At 51.1% G+C, this 20,841-nt stretch overlaps 1 protein-coding gene across 1 annotated transcript in view; it reads left to right on the top strand.

Annotated features, from left to right (window-relative positions):
- LOC145337134 (vigilin-like) overlaps positions 1-20,841 on the top strand; it is a 99,129-nt gene that overhangs the window by 20,930 nt on the left and 57,358 nt on the right. The window contains 6 exon segments of the mRNA XM_080181912.1: positions 830-910; positions 2,064-2,176; positions 3,487-3,635; positions 5,011-5,226; positions 8,044-8,250; positions 8,995-9,210. Of these exon segments, the coding sequence (XP_080038038.1) occupies positions 2,101-2,176; positions 3,487-3,635; positions 5,011-5,226; positions 8,044-8,250; positions 8,995-9,210 (864 nt within the window). The 5' untranslated portion in view covers positions 830-910; positions 2,064-2,100.

The following is a 20,841-nucleotide window of genomic DNA, read 5'->3' as shown; positions in this document are numbered from 1 at the left end:
ACCTCTACCATCTAGAAGAACAAGAGATACCTGGGAATACCTGGAGGTTCCCCTCCGAGCCACTCACCATCCTGACTTGGAAATATATCGACCGCTTCCAGAACTCCCTTCCTAACAGCACTATGGGTGTACCTACACCTGTGGGAATGTGGCTGGTTGAAGAAGACGGCTCACGTACCACCTTCTCAAAGGGCATTTAGGTGTGGGAGCTAGGTGGAGTCATAGTGCAGGAGAAGGCCATTCAGTCAATCAACTCCGCACCAATTCTCCGACAGAGCACATTAGCCAGGTCCTATCACCGTGGTCTCAATATTTAAACCTAACCCCACGTATTTACCCTAATTCCCCAAACCTACACATCTTTGGACTCCAAGGGACAATTTAGGATGGCCAATCCATCTAACCTGCAAATCTTTGGACTCCAAGGGGTAATTTACCATGGCCAATCACCTAACCAGCACATCTTTAATCACTAAGGGGTAATTTAGCATGGCCAATCCACTTTATTGACACATCTTTGGAACAGAGAGACAATTTAGCATGGCCAATCCACCTACCTACACCTCTTTGCAGTGTTGGAAGACTCTGGATCACCCGGGGAAAACACACACACAGGGAGAATATGTGGAGTCTGCACAATCAACCAAGGCCGGAATCGAACCCAGGTCCCTGGCACTGTGAAGCAGTTGTGCTAACCACTCCCCCTAACTGGGCCTCGCCAGCAATGCCCATGACCATTGAACAGATGCAGTAAGACCCTGACGTGTGCAAGGCAAAGGAGAATGTTGATGCTAATACTGTGTGTGTTTCCTTTTCTCCCCCCACTCAGGACCAAAGACATAGAGTCACACTGAAGCGACACCGGTAGCCTTGTTTAGGACGGACTTTCTGGCTTTAGACCATTTTGCAGGTGAGTTGAGCTGACGCCCAGTGAAGGCCGCGTAGTTGTGGTAGGCCACGCAGTGAAAAGAGGGGCGGGGGGGGGGGGGGGGGGGGGGGGTGGCGGGCAGGGGGCTGGATTTAGGCAGCACCTGCCACCACCTCAGGACATCCCGAAGCAGCCAATGGCCAACAAGAGGCATTCTGGAGGGCAGTCCCTGTCGAGATGAGCGAAGTGTGGGCAGCTAACTCACTCTCAATGAACTCCCAATCCGATTTCGTGACTGGATAACCCATTCGCTTCAGGTGTTGGTTGGGGGGAGGGGGGAATGGGCATTGGCTGGGGAGGACTTTCTGGTCCACCTCCAATTGCGTCGTGGGATCTTTGTCATCCTACTGGGAGGGTGGGAGGTGTCCCTCGGTTTTGAAGTAACTCCACCAAACTTTGATTTATTTGCAACAAATTTACCCATCTGCTTCACGAACAAAGAGCATCACAGCTCAGGAACAGGCCCTTCGGCCCTCCAAGCCAATTCACCTAACCTGTGAATCTTTGGATACTAAGGGACAATTTAGCATGGCCAATCCACCTAACCTGTGCATCTTTGGACACTAATGGGCAATTTAGCATGGCCAATCCACCTAACCTGCACATCTTTGGACACTAATGGGCAATTTAGCATGGCCAATCCACCCTAACCTGCACATCTTTGGACACTAATGGGCAATTTAGCATGGCCAATCCACCTAACCTGTGCATCATTGGACGCTAAGGGGCAATTTAGCGCGACTGATGCACCCTAACCGGCACATCTTTCGGACTGTGGGAAGAAACCGGAGCACCCAGAGGAAATATGCATATTCTACACAGACAGTGACCTGAGCCGGGAATCGAATCTGGGTCCCTGTGACTCAGCAGTGCTAACCACTGTGCTGCCCTCAGACTCAGTATAAAGACATGACTGAGAAAGGAATAGGAGGATATGCTGATTGGGCAAGGTGAAGCTTGCATGGAGAGCAAACATTGCTGAGTTGGGCTGAATAGCCTGTTCCTGCATTGGCAGTCCAACGTGGAAAGTCTTATGTGGCACTGCTGTTGTGTGGCAGTTCTCCAACGGGGCAGTTTGATGGTGACAGACCATCCATATTCCCCCCTTCAATCTCTTTTTCTGCCGTTCCTGCAGTGGAATATCGGAATCTGTCAAATCTGGGTTTGGAACCATGAGCTCGGTTGCTGTGCTTACACCGGAAAGCTTTGCTGAGCATCGCAGTGGCTTGGGAGACCAGGAGACCAGAGGTAGGTGTTGCCAGATAAGGGCCTGCGGTATGTCGTGAGTCTGTGATTCCAGTAGATGGCTGGGCCAAAGTTGTTATAATCCAGATCAGAAATTCCCAAGGGTGTTGTGAGGACAGCCTAGTTTCTCACTTATAGCATAAGATGTTTCCATCCAGGTTTGATTCAAATGCTCCACTAGGGAGTTTTTACTAAACAAAGTTTTCCGAAGAATATAGCTAACATGTATAATAAGAAAATTAGCAAGAACTTTTGTCAGTTACAGAGAAGAAAACAAAAAACAACCATGATAGTGTTTCATAGAATCCTACAGTGCAGAAGGAGACTATTCGGCCCATCAAGTCTGCACTGACCACAATCCCACCCAGGTCTTATTCCCATAACCCCACACATCTACCCTGCTCATCCCCCGACACTAGGGTCAATTGGGCATGGCCAGTCCACCAAACCCGCACATCTTTGAAGTGTGGGAGGAAACGGGAGCACCCGGAGGAAAACCATGCAGACATGGGGAGAATGTGCAAACTCCACACAGACAGGGACCCGAGGCCGGGAATCGAACCTGGGTCCCTGGTGCTGTGAGGCAGCAGTGCTAACTACGGTGCCGCGGTTTGCTACAACTAAGAATACTGTTGCAGTGCCAGCATTCTTGGCACAGTGGTTTGCGCTGCTGCCTCACAGCTCCAGGGACCTGGGTTCGATTCCCCGGCTTAGGTCACTGCCTGTGTGGAGTTTGCATGTTCTTCCCCCGTGTCTGCATGGGTTTCCTCCGGGTGCTCCGATTTCCTCCCACAGTCCAAAGATGTGTGGGCTGGATTGATTGGCCATGCTACATTGCCCCTTCGTGTCCCAGAATGTGTAAATTAGAGGAATTATCAGGGTAAATGTACAGAGTTGCAGGGAAAGGGGTGGTGGGCTTGTTGGTGCAGGCTTGATGGGCTGAATGGCCTCCTTCTGCACTGTAGGGTTTCTGTGGTGACAGGTTTAGCTCTGAAAATAAGTACGCTCACATGATGCTGGATCTTGCAGCTTTGCAACTCCTCTCTGTGAATGGTGAGTTGAAAATGCTACCTTTCAGCGCGCTTCAAACGACAGAGGCACTCCTTGCCTCTAGTTACTAACTAGCCAGCCACTACGAGCTAGATTTCTAATACCAGGGAGAGACACAGAAGCACAGTGCCTTCCAGTCTAGCGTCCTAACAGCTTCTAACTAGACAGAGGGGACCGATGTCATATTCTCCCTCTCCCTTGTACTTGCCATACCTCAATCAATACTCAAGTCTTTTGCCTTGTTGTTCCCTACGTGCTTGCAGGTGGAGTACATGAGGATGAAGCTTATATCCCCACTTACCTGGAGGCTTTCCCTCCCCTCCCTGAGAAGGGAGCGCCGGGGGACAAGTCTGGCGAACCAATTGGAGCGTGGAGTAAAATCCGACCAATCAAATCCTCAGTAATCACCCAGGTACGCTCGCTTGTGGCAAAGTTGCCTCGGGAATCTGTTTAAGGAAGACTCGTGCTTCTTTATCACCTTAAACTGCCTCACCTGGACCACCTTAAACAGCCTTGTCTGTACCTCTTTAACCAGCCTCATCTGTACCACCTTAAACTGCCTTATCTGGACCACCTTAAACAGCACAGTCTGTACCACCTTAACCAGCCTCATCTGGACCGCCTTAAACAGCGCCCGGAAAAACCCACACAGACAGTGACCCAAGCCAAGCAAACCCGGGTCCCTGGTGCTTTGAGGCAGCAGTGCTAACCACTGTGTCGCCGTGCCACCCATGTCAATCAAACCTCCCTCTTGACTCCACCTCCAGTATATTCAATGACCCTCGCAATCTTCAATGGCTCCCAGGCTGGGGAGAGAATTCCTCACACCAGTATCCCTCAGAAGAAATTTCTCCATCTTAAATGGGAGGTCATCGAATCACTACAGTGCAGAAGGAGACCATTCGGCCCATTGAGCCTGTGCCAACCAGAGTCCCACCTAGTCCATAACCCCATGCATTTACCCTAACTAGTCCTCCTGACACTAAGGGGCAACTGAGCATGGTCACTAAGCTGCATATCTTTGGAACAAAGGGGCAATTTAGCATGGCCAATCCACCTAACCTGCACATCTTTGGAACAAAGGGGCAATTTAGCATGGCCAATCCACCTAACCTGCACATCTTTGGAACAAAGGGGCAATTTAGCATGGCCAATCCACCTAACCTGCACATCTTTGGAACAAAGGGGCAATTTATCATGGCCAATCCACCTAACCTGCACATCTTTGGAACAAAGGGGCAATTTAGCATGGCCAATCCACCTAACCTACACATCTTTGGCCGCTAAGGGGCAATTTAGCATGGCCAATCCACCTAACCTACACACCTTTGGCCACTAAGGGGCAGTTTAGTATGGCCAATCCACCTAACCCACACATCTTTGGACACTAAGGGGCAATTTAGCATGGCCAATCCATCTAACCTGCAAGTCTTTGGAATGTTGGAGAAAACCGGAGCGCCCGGAGGAAACCCACGCAGATAGGGGGAGAACATGCAGACTCCACACAGACAGTGACCCAAGGCCGGAATCAAACCCGGGTCCCTGGCACTGTGAAGCAGCTGTGCCAACCACTGTGCCACCGCTGGTTAACTCCCTACAGTCTATCTTTTAACCACAATTGTGTCGAGGCAGATATATCGTAAAGCAGAGTATTTCTGTAGACTGAAGCAAAGAGGGCGAAGCCTACACAGGATCTCTCAGCGGTGCTCTGAGAGGTCGGGCGAGACAGTTGCGCTGTCCGTCTCTCTTTCTCTCTCTCTCTCCCTCTCTTTGTCTCCTCCACCCAGGTGTTTCACGTCCCTCTGGAAGAGCGCAGGTACAAGGACAACAGTCAGTTTGGAGAAGGGGAGGAGGCCAAGGTGTGCCTGGACATCATGCAGAAGACGGGAGCCCACATTGAGCTGTCCCTGGCCAAGGACCAGGGCCTGTCCATCATGGTGACCGGCAAGCTGGACTCTGTCATGAAGGCAAGGAAGGAAATCGTGGCTCGGCTCCAGACCCAGGTCAGCTGTCAGGCTTAATATGCCCACCAATGTTTGGGACCGTAGTGGTTACCTTCCCCGTCCATTGTCATTTGATTTGATTTATTATTTCACATGTATTGGGATACAGTGAAAAGTATTGTTTCTTGCGCACTATACAGACAAAGCATACCATTCATAGGGTACATGGGGAGAAGGATTTGATTTATTATTGTCACATGGATTGGGATATAGTGAAAAGTATTGTTTCTTGTGCAACACAGACAAAGCATACCGTTCATAGAGTACATAGGGGAGAAGGATTTGATTTATTATTGTCACATGTATTAAGATACAGTGAAAAGTATTATTTCTACCATTTCGGAGGGCAGTTGAGAGTCAACCACATTGGCTGTGGCTCTGGAGTCACATGTAGGCCAGACCGGGTATGGAGAGCAGATTTCCTTCCTTAAAGAACCCAGATAGGTTTCTCTGACAATGGGTCATCAGTAGATTGTTAATTTCAGATTTGTTTAACTGAATTCAAATTCCACCATTGGCCATGGTGGGATTTGAACCCCTGTCCCCAGACGTTAGCTGAGTTTCTGGATTAATAGTCTAGCAATAATACCATTGGGCCATCTTGCAGTGTTTGAGAAGAATCTTGAGAATTGTTTGATAGAGCAGACGCAGCACGGTTTCGTTAAGGGGAAGTCGTGTCTGACGGATTTATTGGAGTTCTATGAGGATGTGTCTTGTGCGGTGGATAGAGGGGAACCGGTGGATGTGGTGTTTCTTGATTTTTAGAAGGCATTTGATAAGGTGCCGCACAAAAGGTTGTTACAGAAGGTTAGGGGGCATGGAGTTGGGGGTAGGGTGTTAGCGTGGATAGGGGATTGGTTGTCCAATAGGAGGCAGAGAGTGGGTGTCAATGGGTGCTATTCGGATTGGCGGTTGGTGACTAGTGGCGTGCCCCAGGGATCGGTGCTGGGGCCTCAGCTATTTACCATTTATATAGATGATCTGGAGGAGGGAGCCGAGTGTAAGGTGTCGAAATTTGCTGATGACACAAAGATAAGTGGAACAGCAAATTGTGTGGAGGGTGTGGAAAGTCTGCAGAGGGACCTAGATAGGCTGAGCGAGTGGGCGAGGACCTGGCAGCTGGAATACAATGTTGGCAAGTGTGAGGTTATCCACTTTGGTAGGAATAATGGTAGGAAGGACTACTACTTACAGGGCGAAAAGCTGCAGCATGCTACAGTGCAGAGGGACCTGGGGGTCCTTGTGCATGAGTCGCAAAAACCCAGCTGACCGGTGCAGCAGGTGGTCAGGAAGGCAAATGGGATGCTGGCCTTCATAGCGAGGGGGATTGAATATAAAAGCAGGGAGGTCTTGCTGCAACTGTACAGGGCACTGGTGAGGCCGCAGCTGGAGTACTGTGTGCAGTTTTGGTCGCCGCACTTGCGCAAGGATATTTTGGCCTTGGAGGGAGTGCAGAGGAGGTTCACTCGGCTGATAGCAGAGTTGAGGGGGTTGAACTATGAGGAGAGGCTGAATACACTGGGCTTGTGCTCGTTGGAGTTTAGAAGGATGACGGGAGATCTCATTGAGACATATAAAATGATGAAAGGGATGGATAGGGTAGAGGTGGAGAGGTTCTTCCCGCTCAGAAAGGACAGCAGGACTAGAGGGCACAGCCTCGAGATAAGGAGGGGGGGCAGTTTAGAACAGAGTTGAGGAGGAACTTCTTCACTTAGAGGGTGGTGAATCTCTGGAATTCCCTGCCCGTTGAAGTGGTGGAGGCTACCTCGCTAAATATATTTAAGTCACGGGTAGATAGGTTTTTGATAGGCAAGGGAATTAAGGGTTATGGGGAGAGGGCGGGAAAGTGGAACTGAGCCACTTCAGATCAGCCATGATCTTATTGAATGGCGGGGCAGGCTCGAAGGGCTAGATGGCCTACTCCTGCTCCTATTTCTTATGTTCTTATGCAGGGACTCCAGCACAGATTCAGCAAGCAGATGTCAAGTCACCAAGGCACAACAAGCATTGTGTTCCCTTGAGTGCACAATAGAATCCCTACAGTGTACAAAGAGGCCATTCAACTCATCATGTCTGCACTGACTCTCTGGAGGAACATGTTACCCAGGCCCTCCCCTCCCTCAATCCACCTAACCTGCACATGTTTGGACACGAAGGGACAATTTAGCATGGCCAATCCACCTAACCTGCATATCTTTAGACACTAAGGGGCAATTTAACGTGGCCAATTCACCTAACCTGCATATCTTTAGACACTAAGGGACAATTTAGCATGGCCAGTCCACCTAACCTACACATCTTTGGACTGCAGGAGGAAACCCGTGCAGACACGGGGAGAATGTGCAAATTCCACACAGACAGTGACCCGAGGCTGGAATCGAGTCTGGGGCCCCCGGCTAAATGTGACATTTTGGTCTCTGTCATGTATGGTTGATCCAAAGCTGGTGTATTGGATTATCTCAAAGCCACAAGCTAAACTGGACTGGTGCCCACTCCCAATTCCCGTACAGAGTCCTGTTGGCACAAATTCTGGCCTGTTTTGTGTATGTTAAGTTCTTGCTAAACCTGCATTTAACATGGAAATCCTGTATGTAAACAGTTGCCTGTCACGGTGTAGTTGCACTCTCTGGCCACCAGGTGATTTAGTTTGCAGAACTCGCTTGTTGACCATCACGGGATAAATGACAGACATGATTGCACCCGCGAGGGCCATGGGTTCCACAAATAGGTCAGCCGATTGGCAAATCTCCAGCGTCGCGTTTGCGTTTGTGACCTTTCCGGTGTCCCTGGTTTGACTGGGCTCTTTAATTCTCTCAGGCTTCAGCTACCGTCACCATCCCTAAGGAACACCATCGCTTTGTCATCGGCAAGAACGGAGAGAAGCTGCAGGAGCTCGAGTTGAAGACGGCGACAAAAATTAACATCCCCCGCCCTGACGACCCCAGCAACCAGATTAAAATCACCGGGACGAAGGAAGGCATCGAGAAGTCTCGACACGAGATCCTGCTAATCTCTGCCGAACAGGTACGGCCGCCTGCCCGCTCTTCCTCATAGAATCCCCGCAATGCAGAAGGAGGCCATTTGGCCCGTCGAGCCTGCACCGATATCAATCTCACCCAGGCCCTATCGCTGTAACCCTGATATTGACCCTGCTAATCCCCTGACACTAAGGGGCAGTTTAGCATGGCCAATCCACCTAACCTGCACATCTTTGGACTGTGGGAGGAAACCGGAGCACCCGGAGGAAGCCCACACAGACACAGGGAGAATGTGCAGACTCCACACAGACAGTGACCCAAGCCGGGAATCGAACCCAGGCCCCTCACGCTGCGAGGCTAACCACTGTGCCACTGTGCCCACCCTCCAAATATAATCCTTCACCTATATGACTGAGTGGTATTATTGCTAGATAATTAATCCAGAAACTCAGCTAATGTTCTGGGGGACCCGGGTTCGAATCCCACCATGGCAAATGGTGGAATTCGAATTCAATAAAAAAAATCTGGAATTAAGAGTGTACTGATGACCCATTGTCCGGAAAAACCCATCTGGTTCCTTTAGGGAAGGAAATCTGCTGTCCTTGCCCCAGTCTGGCCTACATGTGACTCCAGAGCCACAGTCAATCTGGTTGACTCTCAACTGCCCCTCCAGGGGCAACTAGGGATGGACAATAAATTTTTGCCCAGCCCAGCGACGCCCGTGTCCCACGAATGAATAAAACAAGTTTGGTCCGATTGCTGTAACTCCTGTCTCCTGCTCTGGCCCTAGGATAAGCGAGCTGTCGAGAGGATTAACCTGGAGAAGGCCTTCCACCCCTTCATTGCCGGGGCTTACAACAAAGTGGTCCAGGAGATCATGCAGGAAACCGGAGCTCGGATCAACATCCCTCCTCCCAGCATCAACAAGGACGAGATCTTCATTACCGGCGAGAAGGACCCCGTGGCTCAGGCAAGAAACCGCATCAGGAAGATTTACGAGGAGAAGGTTAGAGACAACCTTTCTTTCTACCCTGTTTTAGCGAGTCTGACCAATCTCTCTCTCTATAGCCAGTGGAAATGTGGGGTTACTCACATCCAACTCTCTTAGTTAACGAATGCTGCTCCTCTCTCCCTCTCCCTAATTTACCTGTCCCACTCCCTCGATAAAATATGCAGCACTCTCCCACCTCGGTTAAACCCTGTCACTCTCTCAATTTACTCTCCCTCAGTTAACTCCATCACTCTCCCTCACCTTCCCTCAGTTAACTCCCCCACTCACTCCCTCACTAACTCGCTCAGTGAATGCTGTCACTCTCTCCCACACTCACGCCCTCATTTAACTCTCCCACTCCCTCGGTTAAATGTATAGCAAGTATAGAAGGGGAGGTGATGGCCTAGTGGTATTATCGCTGGATGATTAATCCAGAAACTCAGCTAATGTTCTGGAAGACCCGGGTTCGAATCACGCCACGGCAGATGGTGGAATTTGAATTCAACAAAAAAAAAATCTGGGATTAAGAATCTACTGATGACCCATTGTTGGAAAAACCCATCTGGTTCCCTTTAGGGAAGGAAATCTGCCATCCTTACCCAGTCTGGCCTACATGTGACTCCAGAGCTACAGCCAATGGAGTTGACTCTCAGCTGCCCTCTGAAAAGTCCAAGCGAGACACTCGATACAAGAGCAACTAGGGATGGGCAATGAATGCTGGCCAGACAGTGGCACCCGTGTCCCACGAATGAAAAAACTCTCCCACCTCAGTTAAACCTGTCACTTTCTCCCCTTACCCTCCCTCTATTAACTACGTCACTCTCCCTCCCTCACTCCCAAAATAAACACTCTCACATTCCCTCACAAACTCGCTCAGTTAATGCTGTCACTCTCTTCCTCAGTTAATGCCGACCTTTTCTCTCACTCCCTCAATAAATGCTGTCACTCACTCCCTCGCACCCTCAATTAATGCTATCGCTTGCTCACTCCCTCAGTTAATGCTCGCTCTCCCTCCCTCCCTCACTCACTGATCTCACTCACTCACTCACTGATCTCACTCACTCACTCACTGATCTCACTCACTCACTCACTGATCTCACTCACTCCCTCAGTTATTGATCTCACTCTCCTTCACTCCTTCAGTTAACTCTGTCATTCCCTCTCTCAGTTAATGCTGTCCCCAATCTCCCTCCCTCCCTTGGTTAACTCGGTTACTCTGTTCCTCAGTTAATTCTGTCTCCCCCTCTCCCCCTCTCCCCCTCTCCCCCTCTCCCCCTCTCCCCCTCTCCCCCTCTCCCCCTCTCCCCCTCTCCCCCCCTTTCTCAGTTAACAGCTTCATGCAAGAGGGAAGGTGGGCCTCTTATCGTCCTGGGCAGCCAGCAGCTGTTAAAGGGCACCGCATTAAGCAGGATTCATCTCCATTAAAAAAAGGCTTGCACAGTGGCTGCTGAGGTGGTGGGAGAGCCCTTTGCTGAGTGAATCTGAGTTATGAAAGATTTTGATTTGGTTTGATTTATTATTGTCACATGTATTGGGACACAGTGAAAAGTATTGTTTCTTGCATGCTATACGGACAAAGCATACCATTCATAGAGAAGGAAAGGAGAGGGTGCAGAATGTAGTGTTACAGTCATAGCTAGGGTGTAGAGAAAGATCAACTTAATGCGAGGTAGGTCCATTCAAAAGTCTGACAGCAGCAGGGAAGAAGCTGTTCTTGAGTCGGTCGGTACGTAACCTCAGACTTTTGTATCTTTTTCCCGATGGAAGAAGGTGGAAGAGAGAATGTCCGGGGTCCTTAATTAAGCTGGCTGCTTTTCCCGAGGCAGCGGGAAGTGTAGACAGAGTCAATGGATGGGAGGTTGGTTTTTGTGATGGATTGGGCTACCTTCTCGATCCTTTGTGGTTTTCTGTGGTCTTGGGCAGAGCAGGAGCCCATACCGAGCTGTGATACACCCAGAAAGAATGCTTTCTATGGTGCATCTGTAAAAGTTGGTGAGAGTCGTAGCTGACATGCCAAATTTCCTTCGTCTTCGGAGAAAGTAGAGGCATTAGTGGGCTTTCTTAACGATAGTGTCGGCATGGGGGGGGGGGACCAGGACAGGTTATTGGTGACCTGGAAACCTAAAAACCTGGAGCTCTCGAGCCTTTCTACTTCGCCCCTATGGATGTAGACAGGGACATGTTCTCCTCTACGCTTCCTGGAGTTGATGAATGGCTGAAGATGTGAGATGTGTGGAGGTATAAGTTGTGGAGTGAAGAGAGACCTCCTGGAACAGCAGTAAGGTGGGTTGGTGGGGGATGTGTCAGGAGGCCCTCAAAACAGATATGAAACAATAACAATGAAGGTTATTGCCAGGCATTTAGCTCCAAGACCACGGACCGCAGCACAGGAAGGAGTTGAATAATCTCTCCCAAGTTGTGAAGGTGAGTGAGTTTGATCTTCGAATGACCTTAACTTAGCTGATGCACGACTCGTTTCATCCTCTGCTCAGCTCACCAACCCCGTACCATCAATCAGCGCTCAACCCTGCAGTTAAATGGTTAATCTCACCCTCAGCACTGTAGCGAGCCTCTCACCCATAGCTCTCGGATCCGCCGGCCGTTTACCGGGGACGGCTGCACTGTACGCCGACTGACGCCGCGTCGCTCTGTGTTGCAGGAGGAGGTGGTGCGTAGCGGGGGGCGGCGGAAAGAACGGATCGGAAGAGGACGAGGGCGGGCGCGTCCGCGAGCTTTACCGTCTGGTGAGGAGGCAATCGCGGGACGGGGCGCTGCTGCAAAGGCAGCCGCGGGTGACCCCGGAGGGATCGATGATGGAGGGATCGAGGAAGAAGGTATCTGTGCACCTCGCCCCACTCCCCTCCCCTCATCCCGCGACCTGCTTTGCCTCCGATGGGGATACGCACACCCGCCTCACCCGCCCCTTATCCCTTTCTCATTTCAGCGTCCCGAGAACTGGAAGCACCCCCCCGCTCCGAGGAGGAGAAAGTCAAAGCGGGCAGCAGGAGTGGAGCCCCGTCGCCTCTCGAGCTTTCAGACGCAACCACCCAGTCGGCGAGCGACCCCCCGCCCGTTTCGGAGCCAGAGGCGGCGCCCACATGCCACGGGACGTCAAACGGACAGGAGCCGGGGCTGAGGGAGGGGGTGGCGCAGGTGGTGGTGGTGACGCCCCACGGGAGGACAGGCTCGGGCACTGGCTCTGCCGCCCAGGAGCCAGAGGAGGACCACTGGGCCTACAGGGAGAGGCTGATGGGTGCCCACGACCGAGTGCTGGGCGCCCTGCACCGCCTGCCAGAGAGTCTGAGCACCCTGACCAGGAGCGTGGAGGAGTCCAACTCCCGACTGGCGCAGAGCTTCAGGGAGAGCTCCAGGCTGGTCCTCGCCGGCGTGGAGCGGGTGGCTAACTCCCTCGGCCCCGCCGCCACAGAGCGCCTGATAACCGACCTCACCGCAGCCGTCGCGGCGCAGTCCGCGTCCGTCGCCAACCTGGGCGCCGCCATGGAGGCGCAGACCGCCGCCCTGCGGGCCCAGACAGCCGCCATCGCGGCCCTGGACACCACCGTCCGCGGGGGATTCCAGGGCGTGGCGGTGACAGCCCAGCACGCCGTCCGGCCGATTGGCGAGACACCAGCCTGGGAGAGTAGCAGTGGCGTCGGGGGCAACTGCGCCGCTTCTGGGTCGGTGCCCTCAATGCCCATCGAGTTGACAACCCAGGCCCTCGATGCTGGCCCTCCAAAGCCCAGAGACGTTCAGGGTGGCCCAACAAGAAGCTCGGAAGCCTGCCAGCTTGGAGACCAGTAACTCTCCGCCACTGCAGAAACACACTCGTCGGAACAATACGACAAGCAAAGAAACTTAGGCAACAGAGTCAGAGGGTGCTTAGGTGATCACACTGTGCATTATTTATTCAGCATATTTATAAAATTGGATTAGAACAATGTATTTCCCTCGGTGTGTTTGTGTTTGTCAGTAGGACGACTGAATCAGCCAGTGAATGAGGGGAAGGCGGAAGGACAGGACTGGTGGTAAATGATGAGGGGGGTGGGGGTGTGTGAGTGAAGGCTTTGTTGAAGGTAGGGCGCAGTGGTTAGCACGGCTGTCTCACAGCGTCAGGAACCCGGGTTCAATTCCCGGCATCGATCGGGTCACTGTCTGCATGGAGTGTGCACATTCTCCCCATGTCTGCGTGGGTTTCCTCCTGGTGCTCTCATTTCCTCCCATGGTCCAAAGATGTGTGGGTTAGGTGGATTGGCCATGCTAAATTGCCCCTTAGTGTCCAAAGATGTGCAGGTTAGGTGGATTGGCCATGCTAAATTGCCCCTTAGTGTCCAAAGATGTGCAGGTTAGGGTGGATTGGCCATGCTAAATTGCCCCTTAGTGTCCAAAGATGTGTAGGTTAGGTGGATTGGCCATGCTAAATTGCCCCTTAGTGTCCAAAGATGTGCAGGTTAGGCAGATTGGCCATGCTAAATTGACTCTTAGAGTCATAGAGGTTTGCAACATGGAAACAAGCCCTTTGGCCCAACTTGTCCATGTTGCCCTTATTATTTTTTTAAACCCCTAAGCTAATCTCAATTGCCTGCATTTGGCCCATACCCCTCTCTACCCATCTTACCCATGTAATTGTCTAAATGTTTTTTAAAAGATAAAATTGTACCCGTCTCTACTACTACCTCTGGCAGCTTGTTCCACACTCAGCACCCTCTGTGTGAAAATAATTGCCTCTCTGGACCCTTTTATATCTCTCCCCTCTCCCCTTAAACCTATGCCCTCTAGTTTTAGACTCCCCTACCTTTGGGAAAAGATATTGACTATCTAGCTGATCTACGCCCCCCCCTCATTATTTTATAGACCTCTATAAGGTCATCCCTCAGCCTCCTACACTCCAGAGAAAAAAGTCCCAGTCTATCCAGACTCTCCTTATAACTCAATCCATCAAGTCCTGATAGCATCCTAGTAAATCTTTTCTGCACTCTTCCTAGTTTAAAAATATCCTTTCTATAATAGGGTGACCAGATCTGTACACAGTATTCCAAGTGTGGCCTTACCAATGTCTTGTACAACTTCAACAAGACGTCCCAACACCTGTATTCAGTGTTCTGACCGATGAAACCAAGCATGCCGAATGCCTTCTTCACCACTCTGTCCACCTGTGACTCCACTTTCAAGGAGCTATGAACATGTACCCCTGGATCTCTTTGTTCTGTAACTCTCCCCAGCGCCCTACCATTAACTGAGTAAGTCCTGCCCTGGTTTAATCTACCAAAATGCATTACATAGAACATAGAACCTTGCATTTGTCTTAATTAAACTCCATTTGCCATTCGTCAGCTCGCTGGCCCAATTGATCAAGATCCCGCTGCAATTGGAGATAACTTTCTTCACTGTCCACTATGCCACCAATCTTGGTGTCATCTGCAAACTTACTAACCGTGCCCCCTATATTCTCATCCAAATCATTAATATAAATGACAAATAACAATGGACCCAGCACTGATCCCTGAGGCACACCGCTGGTCACAGGCCTCCGGTTTGAAAAACAACTCTCTGCAACCACCCTCTGGCTTCTGCCAAGAAGTCAATTTTGATACCTCACCCTGGATCCCCCTTAGTGTCCAAAGATGTGCAGGTTAGGTGGATTGGCCATGCTGAATTGCTCCTTAGCCCCCCTGACACTAACAAGGTAAATATCATAGAATCCCTACAGTGCAGAAGGAGGCCATTTGGCCCATCAAGTCTGCACTGACCACAATCCCACCCAGGCCCTATCTCCGTAACCCCATGCATTTACCCTAACTAGTTCCCCTGACAGTAAAGGGCAATTTAGCATGGCCAATCCACTTAACCCCGTACCTCTTTGGAATGTGGGAGGAAACCGGATCACCCAGAGGAAACCCACGCAGACGGGGAGAGAACGTGCAGACTCCACACAGACAGTGACCCAAGCTGGGAATTGAACCCGAGTCCCTGGCACTGTGAGGCAGCAGTGCTAACCACTGTGCCAGCATGCTGGTTAACGGGGAAAGGGCCTGGGTGGGATTGTGGCCGGTGCAGGCTCAATGGGCCGAATGGCCTCTTTCTGCACTGTGGGGATTCTATGCAATCTGTTCACTGGGCAAAAAGGGGCTGGCCATGTTGTCGACATCCTTCCTCTCCCTTTTCCTCCACTTACTATTACACCGCCTCCTCTTGGTTCTTCTTGGTCTGACAGCCAGGGGCCATCATAAAATGCCATTTTGCGCCCAGTGGAGTCCTAACCATGTTGAGGGCTGTGGATAGTAAGCAAAGAATGTGCTTTGCACCTGTAGATTCAAACTAACAGATTTATTGAAGGAGCAGAGGACAAATGGAATGCAGCCTCTGCTAACACCCTAACGACATTGTCATTGGATCATCTGACTGGCTCTTCAAACAACCACTTCAATACATAGCAGCCACAAATCTCAGTACCTGCTCAGCAGGACACCCCAAACTTCCGCACTTCAGACACTCAGTGGTGCGTTCCACAATGTCATGACACAGCTGCCATTTTAACTCCATTGTGCACATGCGCACAGGCCCCTGATGAGCATCATGAACCATGTCCTGTGGGGCGTGTTACCCAATGAGCAGCCTTTGACTCGCCGTCGTCAGATGAGGCTTGAGAAAGAGGCTCCTTCGCATGGCACATGGTAATGGTCGCTCAGTGACATTGTCACTGTAATCCAGCGGCCTGGAGTAATGCTCTGGGGATCAGGTTCGAATCCCACCGCGGCAGATGGTTCAATTCGAAACCAAGGGGAACCCATCTGGTTCACTAATTAAAGTTTAAAGTTCATCTATTAGTGTCATAAGTCTGTTTACATTAACACTGCAGTGAAGTCACTGTGATAATCCCCCAGTCGCCACACTCCGGCGCCTGTCCGGCAAACACTGAGGGAGAATTTAGCACAGCCAATTCACCCTAACCAGCACGTCTTTCAGACTGACAGACAGTGACCCAGGGCAGGAATCTAAATTTGGGTCTCTGGCACTGTGAGTGCCAACTACTGTGCACTAGTGTCCTCTTTTGGGAAGGAAATCTGTATGCCTTCCCAGATCTGGCCTACATGTGGTTAGCACTGCTGCCTCACAGCGCCAGGGACCCTGGTTCAATTCTGGCCCCGGGTGACTGTCTGTGTAGAGTTTGCATGTTCTTCCCATGTCTGCGTAGGTTTCCTCTGGGTGCTCCGGTTTCCTCCGACAGTCCAGAGATGTGCAGGTTAGGTGGATTGGCCATGCTAAATTGTCCCTTAGTGTCCAAAGATGTGCAGGTTAGGTGAATTAGCCATGCTGAATTGCCCCTTAGTGTCAGGGAGATTAGAGATTAAATAGGTGGGGTTTTGGGAAAGGTCCTGGGTGGGATTGTTAGTGCAGCCTCAATGGACTTAATGGCCTCCTTCTGCACTGTAGGAAATTTTATGATGCATGTGACTCCAGACCCACACCAATCTGACTGCCTCTTACGTGCGCCTCTGAAATGGCCAAGCAAAGCCCTCAGTTCAAGTGCAATTAGAGACGGACAGTAATTCCCATGAATGAAAATGACCTGGAACTCACTGCTTGCGGGTGAAGAATGATTTCAGGCGGAAACTGGGTAGACTTTTGAGGGAGATGTACTTGAAGGGTTCCTGGTTACAGAGACCCAGTGACCTCCTTCAGTGCTGTAATGGGGCCTTACAGCGCCAGGGAACCTGGGTTTGATTCCTGGCTTGGGTCATTCTCTCTGTGGGTTTCCTCCGGGTGCTCCGGTTTCCTCCCACAGTCCGAAAGCCGTGCTGGTTACGGTGCATTGGCCGCGCTAAATTCTCCCTCAGTGTTACCCCAACAGGCGCCGGAGCGTGGCGACTAGGGGGATTTTCACACTAACTTCATTGCAGTGTTAATGCAAACCTACTTGTGGCACTAATAAATAAACTTAAACCCTTGATTGCATTTGGATGAGGAGCACACAGGGCAATGTGCAATCCGTGAATGGGGTCCTACACCATCTGGGTCAGGGGAGCAGAGGTGGGGGGAATCCCGTTTGGAACCTTGTGTCACACTTCTGCTCCATGTACAGCAAGGGGAAAGGGACAGGCGTAACACCCGGATCCGCCTCATCATCGTTTCCCCGCTCCCTGCATGACAGAAATAGTGACCAGACGTACACTCTCAGCCCTGTACCAAATGCTGCCCTTCTCCATGGCGCTGCATCTGGGAGTCCATTCTTCATCTGCCATCCAGTGGGTCAGAGTCACCCCAACTTTGGATCGTGTGGAGTTAAGAGAAAGAAAGGTGTCAGAATCTTACGGTGCAGAAGAGGCCCTTCGGCCCATTGAGTCCGCACTTGGCCCACAGCTTAGAATGTTACGACGTGCCAAGTGCTCACCCAGGTACTTTTTAAAAGATATGAGGCATCCCGCCTCCACTACCCTCCCAGACAGCGCATTCCAGACCCTCACCACCCTCTGAGTGAAAAAACTTTCCTCAAATTCCCCCCCTAAACCTCATTTTTACCTTGTGTCCCCTTGTGACTGACCCTTCACCTCAGGGGAACAGCTGCCCCCAACCCACTTTGTCCATCCCCCTCATTATCTTGAACCCCTCGATCAGGTCGCCCCCTCAGTCTCCCCTGCTCCAGAGAAAACAACCCAAGCCTTCCCAACCTCTCTCTCCATAACTTAACTGTTCCATCCCAGGCAGCATCCTGGTGGAATCTCCTCTGCACCCCCCTCCAGTGCGTTCACGTCCTTCCTGTAACGTGGCGACCAGAACTGCACACAGTACTCCCGCTGGCTTTGGGGGGGTCACCAAACTTCTACACAACTCCAGTGTGGCCTCTCTGCTTCTGTAATCTGTAACCCGATTGATAAAGGCGAGTGTGCCTTTTTCACCACCCTATTATTAACCTGCCCTTCAGTCCAAAGCTTAGGGCCTGTCACCCTCCAGGAAGGGAAGGCTGGTGGTGGGGGGGAGTGGAATTGATTGAGGTGTAGAAGATTCTGAGGGACACAGCTAGAGTAGATAGGAAGGAACTTTTCGCCTTGGTAGAGAGCGCAGTAAACAGGGGGCAGAGATTTAAGGTAAGGGGGCAGGAGATTTGGGGAGGAACTTGAGGGGAAACTTTTTCACCCAGAGGTGGGGTGGGAAGCTGGAAGGGTGGGAGAGGCGGGAACCCTCACAACACTGAAGAAGCTTTTAGATGAGCGCTTGAAACACCCCAGCGCACAAAGTTCTATCCAACTCCATCGTGCCCTCTCTGTCTTTGTAATCGGTTGATCTGCCCAATTTCACAGCTGCATTTGTGCAGCGCCTTTCACAGTCTCGGGGAACCCCAGAGCGTTTGCCGTTTGGGGGCGGGCCGTGGGGCAGACGGCAGCCACCTTGTGGCACAGCAAGCTCCCGCAGAGCGGCAACGTGATAACGACCAGGCCACCCGCTTCGAGGGATAAATATTGGCCGCACCTGAAAGTGGGGGGTGGAGTTGGTGGGGAGGGGGCAGGTGGCCGCACCTGGGGGTGGGGGTGGGGGGAGGGGGGGACCAGAGGGAGGGGAGGGTCCTCAATTTAACTCTTTATCTATAAGGTGACAGCTCCTACAGTGCAGCTATTCCCTCAGTGTGAGCCTACAGCGTGCGCTGGTACGTCTGGTACAGGACCCGAACCCTCGTCATTTGAACATGAGACCTATCCCCTGAAGTGTGGTAGTACCACCCTTTCTGAGCCACGCTTAGAGGTGGCGAGGCTTTACGATGTTTTTTGGGGTGTTGGGGGGGCAGGGAGGGTACCGGTTGCACTGCAAGTCGCACCTGGGAACATTTGAGGCCTAGCAAACAGGCTGAAGCACTGAGCTTCCTGTTTCCAGCCTTAGGTAGATAACCCCCAAATTCCTACTCAAAACGCAATCATAGAATCCTACAGAGCAGGAGGAGGCCATTCAGCCCATCAAGTCTGCCCTGACCAGGCCCTGTGCCTGTAACCTCATGCATTTTACCCTGCTAATTCCCCTCACGCTAAAGGGCAATTTAACGTGGTCAATCCACTTACCCCACACATCTGGTCAGACCCCATTTGGAGTATTGTGAGCAGTTTTGGGACCCGTATCTAAGGAAGGATGTGCTGGCCTTGGAAAGGGTCCAGAGGAGGTTCGCAAGAACGATCCCTGGAATGAGGAGCTTATCGTATGAGGAACGGTTGAGGACTCTGGGTCTGTACTCGATGGAGTTTAGAAGGATGAGGGGGGGGATCTTATTGAAACTTACAGAATACTGCGAGGCCCTGGATAGAGTGGACATACAGAGGATGTTTCCACGAGTGGGAAAAACTAGAACCAGAGGGCACAACCTCAGGCTAAAGTAAAGTTTAAAGTTTATTTATTAGTCACAAGTAAGGCTTACCTTAACATTGCAATGAAGTTACTGTGAAATTCCACTCGTCGCCACATTCCGGCTCCTGTTCGGGTCAATGCACCCTGACTTTCGGACTGTGGGAGGAAACCGGAGCACCCGGAGGAAACCCACGCAGACACGGGGAGAACGTGCAGACTCCACACAGACAGTGACCCAAGCCGGGAATCGAACCCAGGTCCCTGGCACTATGAGGCAGCAGTGCTAACCACCGTGCTGACCAGTAAAGGGATGATCCTTTAAAACAGAGATGAGGAGGAATTTCTTCAGCCAGGGAGTGGGGAATCTGTGGAACTCTTTGCCACAGAAGGTTGTGGAGGCCGAGTCACTGAGTGTCTTTAAGACAGAGATAGATGGGTTCTTGATTAATGAGGGGATCAGGGGTTACGGGGAAAAGGCAGGAGGATGGGGATGAGAAAAATATCAGCCATGATTGAACGGTGGAGCAGACCCGATGGGCCGAGTGGCCTAATTCTGCTCCTATGTTTTATGGTCTTATGGGATGTGTGAAATGAGCTTTTAGGGAAAGAACAGTACCGTGTGAAATCTGCACCTACTCCAGTTCTGGCAGAATTTTACCAAAGCAGCCATTTTTTGTCTAACTTACTATTCCAAAATGCCAAGCTGCAAGTGTCATTGCGTATAAATAACATCTCTGACACAGCCCCACTGATTCCAGTGGAGCTCTCTGCTTGTAACTGTTCATTTTTGCGACTCTGTGTTCCATCCACATGCACGTGCGCTCTCTCACACGCACTCATGCGCTCTCTCACACGCACTCGTGCACACACCTGCATACACACATGCACACACTCAAAGATACACGCACATACCACTAGGCAATGGTCTAGTGGTATTATCCAGAAATGCAGCTAATATGCTAGTGATCCGGGTTCGAATCCTGCCACGGCAGACGGTGGAATTTGAATTCAATAAAAAATATCAGGAATTAAGAATCTACTGATGATCCATTGTCAGAAAAACCCATGTGGTTCCCTTTAGGGAAGGAAATCTGCCCTCCTTACCCCGGTCTGGCCGACGTGCGACCCCAGAGTCACAGCCAATGTGACTGAGTCTCAACTGCCCTCCAAGGGCAACTCGGGCTGGGCAATAAATGCTGGCCCAGCCAACAACACCCACGTCCCACAAATAAGTAACATACAGATGCACACATATTCATATACACACTTATAGACACACACACACACACACACACACAGAAACACACTCAAACACACTCA

This window comes from Carcharhinus amblyrhynchos, unplaced genomic scaffold, assembly GCF_965287045.1.
Source record: "Carcharhinus amblyrhynchos unplaced genomic scaffold, sCarAmb.v2.hapA scaffold_43, whole genome shotgun sequence".
NCBI classification, from domain to species: Eukaryota; Metazoa; Chordata; class Chondrichthyes; order Carcharhiniformes; family Carcharhinidae; genus Carcharhinus; species Carcharhinus amblyrhynchos.
This window is presented reverse-complemented; position numbering and strand designations above follow the sequence as displayed.